The 13,056-nt window shown below is 34.8% G+C and overlaps 1 protein-coding gene across 3 annotated transcripts in view; it reads left to right on the plus strand.

Moving 5' to 3' along the window:
* AGGF1 (angiogenic factor with G-patch and FHA domains 1) overlaps positions 1–9,785 on the plus strand; it is a 76,761-nt gene extending 66,976 nt beyond the window's left edge. For 2 of the 3 annotated variants that reach the window (XM_001367864.5, XM_056824787.1), the window contains exons 13-14: positions 6,514–6,613; positions 8,610–9,785. In XM_001367864.5, coding sequence (XP_001367901.1) covers positions 6,514–6,613; positions 8,610–8,810 — 301 coding nt within the window. In that variant the 3' untranslated portion in view covers positions 8,811–9,785. Of the gene's footprint in view, positions 1–6,513; positions 6,614–8,151; positions 8,284–8,609 lie in introns of all 3 variants that reach the window. The other variant, XR_008917929.1, reaches the window with a different exon arrangement.
* The last annotated feature ends 3,271 nt before the right edge of the window (positions 9,786–13,056 follow it).

A 13,056-nucleotide genomic window follows, 5' to 3' on the forward strand; every position in this document is an offset into this window, starting at 1 on the left:
TGATTTAGCTCCTTATAAATTTGAGTAATTAGACATATGTCAGGTTTTTGTTATAAAGATTTTTTTCCCCAATTTGTTGTTTCCCTTCTAATTTTGTTTGCATTGGTTTTGTTTGTACAAAACCTTTTAAATTTAATATAATATAATCAAAATTATTTATTTTGCATTTTGTAATTTTTTCATATTCTTCCTTGGTCTTAAAATCTTTCCTTTCCCAAAGATCTGACAAGTGTACTATTCTGTGTTCACCTAATTATAGTTTCCTTCTTTATATTCAAGTCATTCACCCATTCTGAGTTTATCTTGGTGTAGAGAGTAAGATATTGATCTAAAGCTAATCTCTCCCATATTGTTTTCCAATTTTCCCAGCATTTTTTGTCAAATAGTGGATTTTTGTCCCAAATCTGTGATCTTTGGGTTTATCATAGACTGTCTTGCTGAGGTCACTTATCCTAAGTCTATTCCGCTGATCTTCCCCTCTGTCTTTTAACCTATTATTTTGATGACTTCTGTTTTATTGTACAGTTTTCCTTAATATTCTTGGTCTTTTGTTCTTCCAAATAAACTTTATTATTGTTTTTTCTAATTCACTAAAAACATTTCTTGGTAGTTTGATAGGTATGGCACTGAATAAGTAAATTAATTTGGGTAGGATTCTCATTTTTATTATGTTAGCTCATCCTACCCATGAACAGTTAATGTTTTTCCAATTATTTAGATCTAGTAGTAACTGTGTGGAAAGTGTTTTGTAGTTGTGTTCATATAGTTCCTGTGTTTGTCTCGGGAGATAGATTCCCAAGAATTTTATATTGTGTAGGGTGATTTTAAGTGGAATTTCTCTTTCTGATGCTTGCTGCCATGATGTTTTGAAAATATATAGTAATGCTGATGATTTATGTGGGTTTATTTTGTATCCTGCAACTTTGCTAAAGTTGTTGATTATTTCCACTAGCTTTTTAGTTGATTCTCTAGGATTTTTTAAGTAGACCATCATGTCATCTGCAAAGAGCGATAACTTGGTCTCCTCCTTGCCTATTTTAATGCATTCAATTTCTTTTTCTTCTCTGATTGCTACTGCTAGTGTTTCTAGTACAATGTTAAATAATAGAGGTGATAATGGGCATCCTTGTTTCACTCCTGATCTTATTGGGAATGCATCTAGTTTATCCCCATTGCAGATGATGTTAGCTGATGGTTTTAGATATATACTGTTTATTATTTTTAGGAAAGGCCATTCTATTCCTATACGTTCTAGTGTTTTCAATAGGAATGAGTGTTGTATTTTGTCAACTATTGAGATAATTATGTGATTTTTGTTGGTTTGCTTGTTGATATGGTCAATTATGTGAATGGTTTTCCTAATATTGAACCATCCTTACATTCCTGGTATAAATTCCACCTGATCATAATGAAAAACCCTCATGATCACTTGCTGGAGTCTTTTTAAGATTTTTGCATCTATGTTCATTAAGGAGATTGGTCTATAGTTTTCTTTCTCTGTTTTTGATCTACCTGGCTTTGGAATCAGTACTATATTTGTGTCATTCTGTCATATAGTTTGTATAGTATTGGGATAAGTTCTTCTCTGAATGTTTGATAGAATTCATTTGTGAATCTATCTGGTCCTGGGAATTTTTTCTTAGGTAGTTCTTCGATGACTTGTTCAGTTTATTTTTCTGATATGGGATTATTTAAGTATTCTATTTCTTCTTCTGCTTATCTAGGCAATTTATATTTTTGTAAATATTCATGCATATCACCTAGATTACCATATTTATTGCTTTATAATTGGGCAAAATAATTTTTAATTATTGCCTTGATTTCCTTTTCATTGGAAGTGAGGTCTTCCTTTTCATCTTGGATACTGTCAATTTGGTTTTCTTCTTTCCTTTTTTTTTATTAGATTGACCAGTACTTTATTTTATTTTTCAAAGTACCAACTTCTATTCTTATTTATTAATTCAATAGTTCTTTTACTTTCAATTTTATTAATTTATCCTTTAATTTTTAGGATCTCTAATTTAGTTTTCATCTGGGGATTTTTAATTTGTTCACTTTATAGTTTTTTGATTTGCATTTCCAATTCATTGATCTCTGTCCTCCCTAATTTGTTAATATATGCACTCAAGGATATAAATTTTCCCCTGAGTACTGCTTTGGCTATATCCCATAGAATTTGATAGGATGTCTCATTATTGTCATTCTCTTCAATGAAATGATTAATTGTTTTTATGATTTTGTTCTTTAACCAATTCTGGAGAACCATATTATTTAATTTCCAATTGATTTTTTTATTTGCCTCTCCATGTACCCTTATTAATTAGTATTTTCACTGCACTGTGGTCTGAGATAGTTGCATTTATTATTTCTGTTCTTTTGTACTTTTTTTGCCATGTTTTTATGACCTACTACATGGTCAGTCTTTGTAAATGTAACATGTGCTGCTGAAAAAAAGGTGTATTCCTTTTTGTCCCTATTTATTTTTCTCTACATATCTATTAACTCTAATTTTTCTAAGATTTCATTCACATTTCTTACCTCTTTCTTGTTTATTTTTTGATTTATCTGCATCTGAAAGAGGAAAGTCCAGGTCTCCCACTAGTATAGTTTTAGTATCTTATTTCATCCTGGAGCTCTTCTAGTTTCTCCTTTAGAAATTTGGATGCTATACCGTTTAGTGCATACATATTGGGTACTATTATTTCCTCATTGTCTGTACTGCCTTTTATCAGGATGTAATTATCTTCCCTATCTCTTTTAACTAGATCTATTTTTACTTTGGCTTTGTCAGATATCATGATTGAGACTTCTGCCTTCTTTTTCTCAGTTTATGCCCAATAGATTTTGCTCCAGCCTTTACCTTTACCCTGTGTATGCCTATCTGCCTCATGTGTGTTTCTTGTAAACAACATATATTAGGATTTTTCTTTCTGATCCACTGTGCTATTTGCCTCTGTTTTATGGGTGAGTTCATCCTATTCATATTCAGAGTTATGATTACCACCTGTGTATTCCCCAACATTTTGATTTCCTCTCCTAGTCCAGCCCTTTCTTCTTTTATTTTTCCTTCTATATCAGTATTTTGCTTTTCTTCAGTCTCCCTAATTCCTACCCTTATTTTACTTCCCTTTCTACCCCCCCCCCTCCTTCTTATTCCCCTCTTATTTTTCTTTAGGGTCACACACTCTCCCTCCCTTGTATTGCTTCCCTCCCCACCAATCCGTTTGTTATCCTTCGACTTCTCTATAGAGCACGAATCAGTTCTCTGCCCAATGAATCTGATTGTTCTTTCCTCTTCTGAGTCAATTTTAATGCATATAAGAATTAAGTATTTCCTGTCTCCAACCTCTTTACTCTTCCAATGTATTGATGTTCTCTCCCTGCTCCTGCCATGCACTTCTTTATGAAATATAAATTACCCCATTTTGTCTCTGTTCCCATTTCTCTTAGTATGAACCTCTTTTTTTACCTCTAGTTCTATATGTATTTATGCATACATATATATTGACATTTCATCCTATACAATTTGTCACTGTTCCCTCTAAGTATAATTCTTCTAGCTACCCAGTTGATAATAACAGTTTTTAAGAGTTACCAATATCATCTTTTCTTATAGGAATACAAATCATTTGAGTTTATTAGATCCCTTTAAAAAAGTTTTTAGATTCTTTTGCTCCCTTTCCTAATTACCTTTTGGTGATTCTCTTGAGGTCTGTGTTTGGGCATCAAATATTCTGTTTAAGGCCAGTCTTTTCTTTATGAATGCTTGGAAGTCTTCTATTTTATTAAATGGCCATACTTTCCTCTGCAAGAATATAGTCAGTTTTGCTGGATAGTTGATTCTTCGTTGTAGTCCTATTTCCCTTGCTTTCTGGAATATCATGTTCCATGCCCTTCAGTGTAGATGCAGATGTAGATCCTGTGTTATCCTACCTGTCCTTTCATAGTATCTAAATGACTTCTTAGCAGCTTGTAACATTTTTATCTTGATCTGGTAGTTCTTGAATTTGGCTATAACATTCCTGGGCATTGTCAATTGGGAAGTAAAAATAGGAGGTGATCTGTGGATTCTTTCAATCTCCACTTTTCCCTCTTGCTTATGAATGTTGGGGCAGTTTTCTTGGATAATTTCCTGTAGGATGATGTCCAGGATTTTTCTTTTGTCATGATCTTCCAATAGTCCAGTGATTCTTAAATTGTCTCTCCTGTATCTGTTTTGAAGATCTGATGTTATGTCAATGAGGTGTTTCATATTTTCTTCAAATTTTTCATTCTTTTGATTTTGTTTTATAGATTCTTGCTAACTTGTAAAGTCATTTGCTACTAGTTGTTAGATTCTAATTTTTAAAGACTGAATTTCATCCCTGGCTTTTTGGTCATCCTCCTTCTGGTCTGATTTTCTTTTAGGTCATCTTTCATCTTCTTTACCTCTTTCAAGCTGGTTCATTTTGGCTTTCAAGACACGATTTTCTGTATTCGGATGACTTATTTTTCTTTTTAAGTTTTTTTTCCCCAATTGTCTTCAGCCTCTCTTAATTTTTTTTTAATTGTATTTTGAGTTCTTCCAAAAGTCTGTGTCCAATTCGCTGGACTTTCTGTGTTTTTACTTGATTTTACTTGGTCCTCCTCTCTTCTGTTTGCTCTTTGTTTATTACCTGGATAGATGCTGTTGATTGTAATTTCTTTTTTCTTTTTCTGTTGTTTACTCATATTTTTTCCTTCTTTTCCCCCATAATTGGCTGTAATCTTGCTCCTCTGGTTATTTGATAGATCTGTTGGATTCAGCTGTTCTGTCCTGAAAGGGCTTCTTCACTGCTTTGCTAATTGACTAGGTTTGATTTATGGTGGGCCCTAAGGTCAGATCTTCCCCAGCTGGTAGCAGAAGCTGAAGGTGTAGGTGAAAGGAGCTGTGGTTCCAACTTTTCTCCTGGGATTGCAATCAGTTGGATTCTTACAGATAGTCTCAGCGTAGTCTTACGGGGGAGGAGTGTTGGAGCTTGAGCTTCCCTGCCTTCTGAAGGCTTCTTATCTGCCCTATTCATAAGATTAAGCCAGTGTGTAGTTGATCTGCAGCACTGGATGTGCCCTGAGGTTAAAACCTGGAGAGCAAAAAGGGATGGGGGGCAAGATGGAGTATTTTGGCTGCAACTCGACTGCCCTCTCTGTACTTCTCCTCCAGTTGCATTCTTGATGCCTGTGTTCAATGCCCTGAGCCTGGCACAGCTGTGTCAGCAAGGCACTCCTTCCAAACTAGCGTCCTTGTCCACCCAGAGTTTCCAGCAAACACTGGAGACTCAGCACTATAGGTGGGGAGGGTTCCTGGGACCTTCCTTCCCTTCCCTTGAACCCAAGAATTCAAGAATTCAGCCTTTTTATGGAGTAACTTTTAAGTTGAATACAGCAGGAGGGTTCCCCAGCTCTATCCTGTTGTTAGATTTGTTTTCTGTCCCCTCGAACCACTTTGTTCCACTTTGTTTTTGATTGGTGTAGAAGAGTTTTAGAGGTCTGGGCTTTTGCTGTGTCTAAGCTGCCATCTTGACTCTGCTTCCCCTGCAGTTTAAAAAAAAAAAGAATTTTAGAGGGAAATAAAGTGTTGTTTTTTTTTTTTTTAATGGAAAAAGTGACCAGGGAAGATAAATTAAAAAGCTCCTAAAGGAAGTATCAGAAAATTCTGGTAGAAAAAAGTTGAGAAGAATGGATTATGGAGTAGAGCAACCTGATCTGTAAATGACTAAGAAGTGACATTAAGGCCTGCTTCTGGGCAACTATACTGACTAGAGTAGAGGTTTCATGCAAGGAAATAAAAGAAGTTTCTAAATAGGAATTTTTTAAAAAGCAACAGCTAGGTAATGGAAAATCACTGAGGCTTTTAATCATGTAGTGACATGATCAGATTTGTGCTGTAGGAAGATTAATCTGACAGAGTTATTTAAGATAGACTGAAAATAGGGGAACACTTTAAAGGAGTATTGAATTCTTGGGGCAGTGAGGTAGTATCAGTTAGGAAAAAAAATTAAAGATTGGTCAGAGATGGAAATAGGATTTTGCAAGTGATGGATTGTTCTAGGCAGAAAAAGAGTAGGGTCAAAGAGCCTAGGGTGATGAAGCATAGGATCTCAGAGGATCTTGGTGTTTTTAACAGAAATAAGAACAGGTACTGATGAAAGATAAGGTGGATCTTTGAAATGGTAAGTTGGAGATGTTTGTGGAAAACCCAAGTGGATATATCTAATAGGTAATTGAAAACATGAGTATGGAATTCAGGAAAGAGATTGGAGGGAGAGATAACATTTTGGATTCATCTACAGATAAAAAGCTTGACAACAATGAGTTTATCAAGTGAAATTATAGAAAAAAAAGATAACCATTGATAACCTTGAGGGAACACCTGCATATAAGGCAGAGGGGCAGAGCAGGAGAGTACAATGTCATGGAAATCAAGGGAAAATTATTATTCAGAAATGTTTTAAATTCTCTTTTATATATCGGGTAATGTTTTTATTTTCCTTAAAGTGAAATCAATGACAACAACAAAGGTCGGAAGATGTTGGAGAAGATGGGTTGGAAAAAAGGAGAAGGTCTAGGAAAGGATGGTGGAGGAATGAAAACTCCAGTAAGTCTTCTATTTTCCAGCCCTAATTTACTTACAAGTAAAACCTTTCTTTGAAGAAAATTGTTTTAAAGGAATTCTTGATATAAAATTGGAATAGCAAATATTATTTCATCAAGTCATAGCAAGCCTCAATTTTGAGTTTTCAATTGATTGCCTATGGTATGCCAAATCCTGAACATTCAAACACTCAAATCTCAGACTGCTATTTCAAACAGAGGTTCTTAATCGGTTTCTTTATACCCAAACTTCAGTGTAACTGATTTCCTTTGTAATCCTATGTATTTAATTCATTTTTAAAACTTCTGAGAAAGAACCCATAGATTTCACCAGCCCACCAGAAGGGAGTCCGTGACACAAAAAGGGTTAAAATCTTTGACTTATATAACTTTCCTAAGTTAAGAAGAAATCACTTCAAACTCCTATAATATTATGAGCTATTTTTAGAGGGCCCATATTCAGCTACTAATTTATTAACCCTCTCCCCTACCCCGACCTACCCACTGCCACCTAAATGCCAACTGGCTGCCAAAGGAACTGTCAGGAACAGGACAGTGGCAAACCAACCCTCTCCCTCCCCCATTCTACCCTTTCTCCCCCACCTCTCCCTCCATCCTTCAGTGGAATAACCCAGAACCTTCCTTCATTCCAATCCTTTGCCCATATCTCAACAATCTATTCATTGGGAACATGCCTACTAACATCACTTTGATGATCCAAGAGTAACCAACCACAATCCTTTCATTAATATGGTAGATTACTGGACTCTACCTAGCTCTTACCTGCCAGAACTTCAACCATTGGAATTTGGCCTGCCTTGGCACCCTACGGTGTTCTAAACTATGTATAAATAAGTGCCTTCCATAAACAAAATGTGAGCTCCTTGAGAGCAAGAACTTGTTTTCTGTTTGTACCCTTAGTACCTAACTCAGCGATTAACATATAGCACTTAAGTGCCTTTCCATTATATGTATCCACTGTCCTAGTTAGGAAAGGCCTTAAATAAAACATAGGTCTTTTTTTTTTTTTAAGCTGAATCCCTTAGGTCATAAATAAGCAAATTCTGTTTATTATGTAGAGAGGGCAGTGGAAAACATAGGATAATGAATAGCAGTGTAGTAATGTGGATGCTAAATATAGAATACACCCTTATTTGAATCCTAGTTTTGCTATTTATTAATTGCATGACTTTGTCCAAGATCCGTAACACTTGACCTTTCTAGACCTTTCTCCTGATCACATATTCCATAAAAATCACTTGATACCCTAAATGTTGAGTGAGTTAAGGGGCAGCTAGGCGGCTCATGACTGCTTGAGATGGGAGGTCCTGAGTTCACTTCTGGCCCTAAAGATTTACTGGTTGTGTGATCCTGAGCAAGTCACTTAACCCCTGCCACCTCACCCTTACCACTCTTCTGTCTCAGAACCAAAACATAGTATTGATTATAAGATGGAAGATAAGGGTTTTGTTTTGTTTTGTTTTGAAGTGATGAGTGACATTTCGATGCATTTATAACTTTAGTTTCCTCACTTTTCCCCAGATTGTGGTCTACCCTCAGTCCTTAAGAAAATGAAACAAGCATCTTCTGCTTAAGGTTCCTATTGTAGAATTTCTCTTATGTTATTGAAAATAGCAGATAGCCCAGCAGCTGAATATTTTAGTTGAAGGCCAGGTAAGGATTTGATACATGGCTAGTGCTTCTTCTTTTAGTCAGACTGTGGGAATAACATTTTGAAACATCTCAGGATGAAATTAGGCAGTTGCTTTGGAAAGTAGTAGTATATCCTGATTTCATGATGAGGCATAATGCAGAAAAATGATATGAAATTCCATGCATATTGATGTGACCTTTTATTATATGTTTTTGATATGTTTGAGAGTTTGTTGTTTCAGTCTTAAATCAGAATTCCAATTCAAGGGCTAAGGTAAAAAGAGAACTTCAATTAATTTAGAATTATATGGTGGCTCTTACATAAAATTATTCAATTTTTTAAACAGATCCAGCTTCAGCTGAGACAGACACATGCAGGCTTGGGGACAGGCAAACCATCTTCACTTGAAGATGTTCAGCTCTTCCAAAATAAAAACAAAAAGAATTGGGACAAAGCAAGAGAAAGATTTGCTGGAAACTTCCCAGAAGTTAAACTACAAAAAGATGCGCCAGGAGTCATGCCTTGGGTAAAAGAGACTGCAGAGTGAAGGTCAATCATAGAACAAAGAAATTCAGAGTTTTTAAATGTTTAGATTTTGATTTTTTGTGGGATTTTTATTTTTCAAATATGTATGTGTGAGGGAATGAAATAACAGTTTACCCTCTCAGGATTCAGAGACATGTAATAAAATTTGGTTAGCTATGAACTATTTAGTTATGTTGGTCACATTTTCATCTTTAAAAAACAAAAAAACACCTTATTTTAAACTAATCAGTGAGTTAAGTTGCCATAAGTTTCACTGAGTTAAATGAAGTTCACTGAGCACAGATGTGAATAATTGAATGCAAACATAGATTAATGAATTCTTCTTTCCTTTAAAAGACCACCTAACTAGGAAAATTACCTTGTTTTTTACATGGCATTTCCTCATTCACAATATTTCATTTTCTTTGTAATTTAAAAGGGAAGCAAAAACCATACAAATGTAAATGGCTCTTTAAAAATATACACTTGTCTTCATCTCCATGTAGTCATAGTTATGAATCACAAAGTAAAAAAGGGGCATCTCTGACTTCACAGAAATCATTTTGGCTACATGCTTCTCTCACTGTCCTATGAGAAACTAGATAGGCTGTTGAAAAAATATGACTAGTTGTGTGGGAATATTATTATCCATGAGATAACCTAAGTAACATTATTGAAAAGATAATGAACAGGTTGTAGTAAATTAGCATTTTCCTATTTTCTTCTATGAAGAATGTGTTGATTTGTACAGCATATTAACCATTTACATTTGGTATGTTTGGAAACTGTAAGGTGTCCAGATGTAAACAGCTGAATACAGTATTGAAATATTTAATATCCTGGCATTTGTCTTTTTGATAAGTCCATTGCTGGCAATGGAGTTTGTGCCAGGTAAATCTGATTTCCAGTGAAAAATGGACTACAAAATAAAGGCCTCAAAATCAAAATATTTATGGAGTATGTTCTTACACTCAATAAAAACAATTGTAACATTAAATGGTGTGATTCATTGGACCATATGTTTAAAGAAATTATGCCACTTGTGGCAATAGGACTATAAGAAAAGCATTATTGTTCAAAAATGAGGATTTTTAGCAGCAAATGCCTCTGAAACATTTGGAAGACTGCAGTCCTGCTTTCTGAATGTAGGTGTCACTGCTCTGCATGTTATATCTGTGTTTCTTTGCCTTCCATTCTACTTTTGTATCAGCTTCTGTGCTGTGAAACTGTTGGAGGAGCCACCCCCTTTCTGCTAAATTAGTACAACTATTTGCTCCTGTATCTACCAAGAAGAGAGGTCTTTATGATTTAGGAAAGAGGAAATGAGAAACGGTTCTGGTAGGAGGCACCTTTAAAGTACTGCATACAGAGAGGAGGAAATGTTACAAGGCAGAGCTAACATGGATACCTTTTAGACTTTCTAGGCCTATGAGAGGTTATGGGGATGTGGCAGATAAAAAGGAATAGATAAATTCTTAAAGATAAGAGAAAGAACCAAACAGACTTCACTTGATAAGTTCCTTGTAGGCCTACTAAATTAATCAGTTTCTAAGGCACTGGGGTCCAGGGGTTTTGGAAATTAGAGTTGGGCTTAATTTGTAATCTCCTTTTGTTTCCACTAGATTCTACCAACTGCTACAGTAAAGGAGCCCAGGCAGGGTCCACTTCTGATGAGTGGTATTCTTTAGGTGAAGCATTTTACCTGCCTTGAGGGTTCTATAAACTTAAAATGGCTGTAGTTTTCACATATGGTACAGAACAACTCCCCAAAAGACTTACACGTTGGAGTCTGTTCATATGACTTCCTCTCAAATTTCTGTTTTTTTTTTTATCTTCAAGGCTTTGCCATGCACCTATGGTCAGAGAAACAAATTTTGAAGTCATTATTAAAATGTGATTTTCCTCCTTCCTTCTCCCATTTTTGTTTTTGTAAAATTCAGAATTGGGGGAAATTTGAAATATATCTAAGTTTTACTGCCCTTTACATGTTGAAAATTATTGTCTAAGCATATAAAATGTTTGTATTCTCATACAGTTTTCATGACTGTATATAGTTTAAAATATAACCTACTCAAATTCAATTTAGTAATTGAAATTCTAAATGTTTTACATTTTTTTTGTTGTTGTTGCTAAGTGGAGCTGCACATTACTGAACTTTGCAGAATGTGGCATCTTAGTTTCCAGCCAGTTTGAGAAACAAGCAATAAATATCTCAATCAGAAGAATGTCTCAACATTGTGAATTTCATGTCCTCTACATGTCAAGCAGATAAAATAAACTTCAATTGCCAGAAAAGGAAGTGAGGGAAGGGGGAGAAAAGAGGAAAAAAACCAACTTTGCCTTGGGAATCTTTGTCTAATCAATCTTATTTTCAATTTCTGCTTTTTCTGGTGTACTTTTTTTTTTTAACCCTTACCTTCTGACTTGGAATCAGTTCTGTGTATTATTTCCAAAGCAGAAGAGCAGTAAGAGATAGGCAATGGGGGTTAAGTGACTTGCCCAGGGTCACAGCTAGAAAGTGTCTGAGGCCAGATTTGAACCCAGGATCTCCCATCTCTGGGCCTGACTCTTAATCCACTGAATCACCTAGCTGCCCACGCTGATGTACCATTTTTATTATGGACATGATAAATTAATATTTTCTGGGATTAAGACAACCTTACTTGCCATTTCTCGTTATTAATTATTTCTTGATTTGATATATTTCTAAAAACTGTTTTCATAAACTATAAAATTAGGAGATATTTTAAGAATTCAAAGGCTATATATATTTTCCAAAGCCCTTTGTAACGTGTTGTGGGAAGAATATTCTTGACAGCATCCTAAAATCATACTCCAATAATAAACATCTGAGATTTTCTATATTCTGCAACATTTAAAAGTACCTCTCAACCACACACTTGAGAAATCCAAAAACAAATAACCTAGGAAAGAGTCCCTATTTGACAAAGAATTCCTGGGGAAACTGGAAAAGTAGTCGGGCAGAAATTAGGTATAGACCAGCATCAACCATATTTCATTATGTGACCTGAATATTTTTTAAAAGTATTATTTAAAAAAACAGAAGAGGAGCAGATCAGGTACCTTTCAGAGCTATGTATAAGAGGTTGATGAATTCTTAATTAGAGTAACAATGAGGCAACTACATGAGATAAAGTCTAAAATGTATAGAGAACTTGATCAAATGTAAAAGACATTCATCACATCTGGCCTCAGACACTTCCTGGCTCTGTGATCCTGGGCAAGTGATTTAACCCCAGTTGCCTAGGCCTTACTATTCTTCTGGCTTAGAAAGGACAGAAGGTAAAGATTTATAAGTTATATATATATATATGCATACATATATATATAAAATATGTATATATAATATAAATATGAGCCATTCCCTGTCTCTTATTCAGTAGCAAGAAAAAGAGAAACCAAACCTGAGTAACATCTTACATGTTTTAACAATTGTTCCTATTACCTCCCTTCTTGTGCAATTCAGAGGAATGTTTTTATCAACTATTTTGTAAATATCAGTTTTTTTAAGTAGCTCCAGAATTGATAAAATGGCCAAAAAGAGATGAAGAGAGAGTTTTTGGATTAAAGAAACCAAAGCTATGTATAACTATATAAAAAAATGCTCCAAATCATTATTGATTAGAGAAATGCAAATCAAAACAACTCTGAGGTATCTCAGATTGGTTAAAATGATAAAAGGGCAAAATTACAAACGTTGAGAGGGAGAGGGAAAAATGGTACACTAATAGAATGTTGGTGGAATGTAAATTGGTTTAACCATTTTAGAAAATAATATGAAATTATGCCCAAAGAGTTTTAAAATACATTACTTTTTTGACCCAGCAGTACTGCTGTTAAGTTCATTTCCTTAAGGTAATCGAGGAAAAATAGAAAAGGACCCCCTATATTCTAAAATATAGCAGCTCTCTTTGTGATGGCAAAGAACTAGAGGAGACAATGTCCATCAATTGGGAAATGGCTAAACAAGTCGTTGCATATGATTATGATGGAATACTACTGTACTGTAAGAAATAATGAGCAAATTTTTTTTAAAAACATGGAAGGATCAACATGAAATTGTGAAAAGTGAAACAAGCAGAACAAAGAGAACATTATATACAGCATCAGAAATATTGTTTAAAGAATAATGTCTATGTCCACCCCTAGAGAAAGAACTGATAAATAGACCAAGACAAAGTTATATTTACAAGTATTTTGTCAAATGATGTCTAGTGTTGGAAGGCAAGGGGAGGAGTTACCTGGGA

This window comes from Monodelphis domestica, chromosome 3 (genome assembly GCF_027887165.1).
Source record: "Monodelphis domestica isolate mMonDom1 chromosome 3, mMonDom1.pri, whole genome shotgun sequence".
NCBI lineage: Eukaryota > Metazoa > Chordata > Mammalia > Didelphimorphia > Didelphidae > Monodelphis > Monodelphis domestica.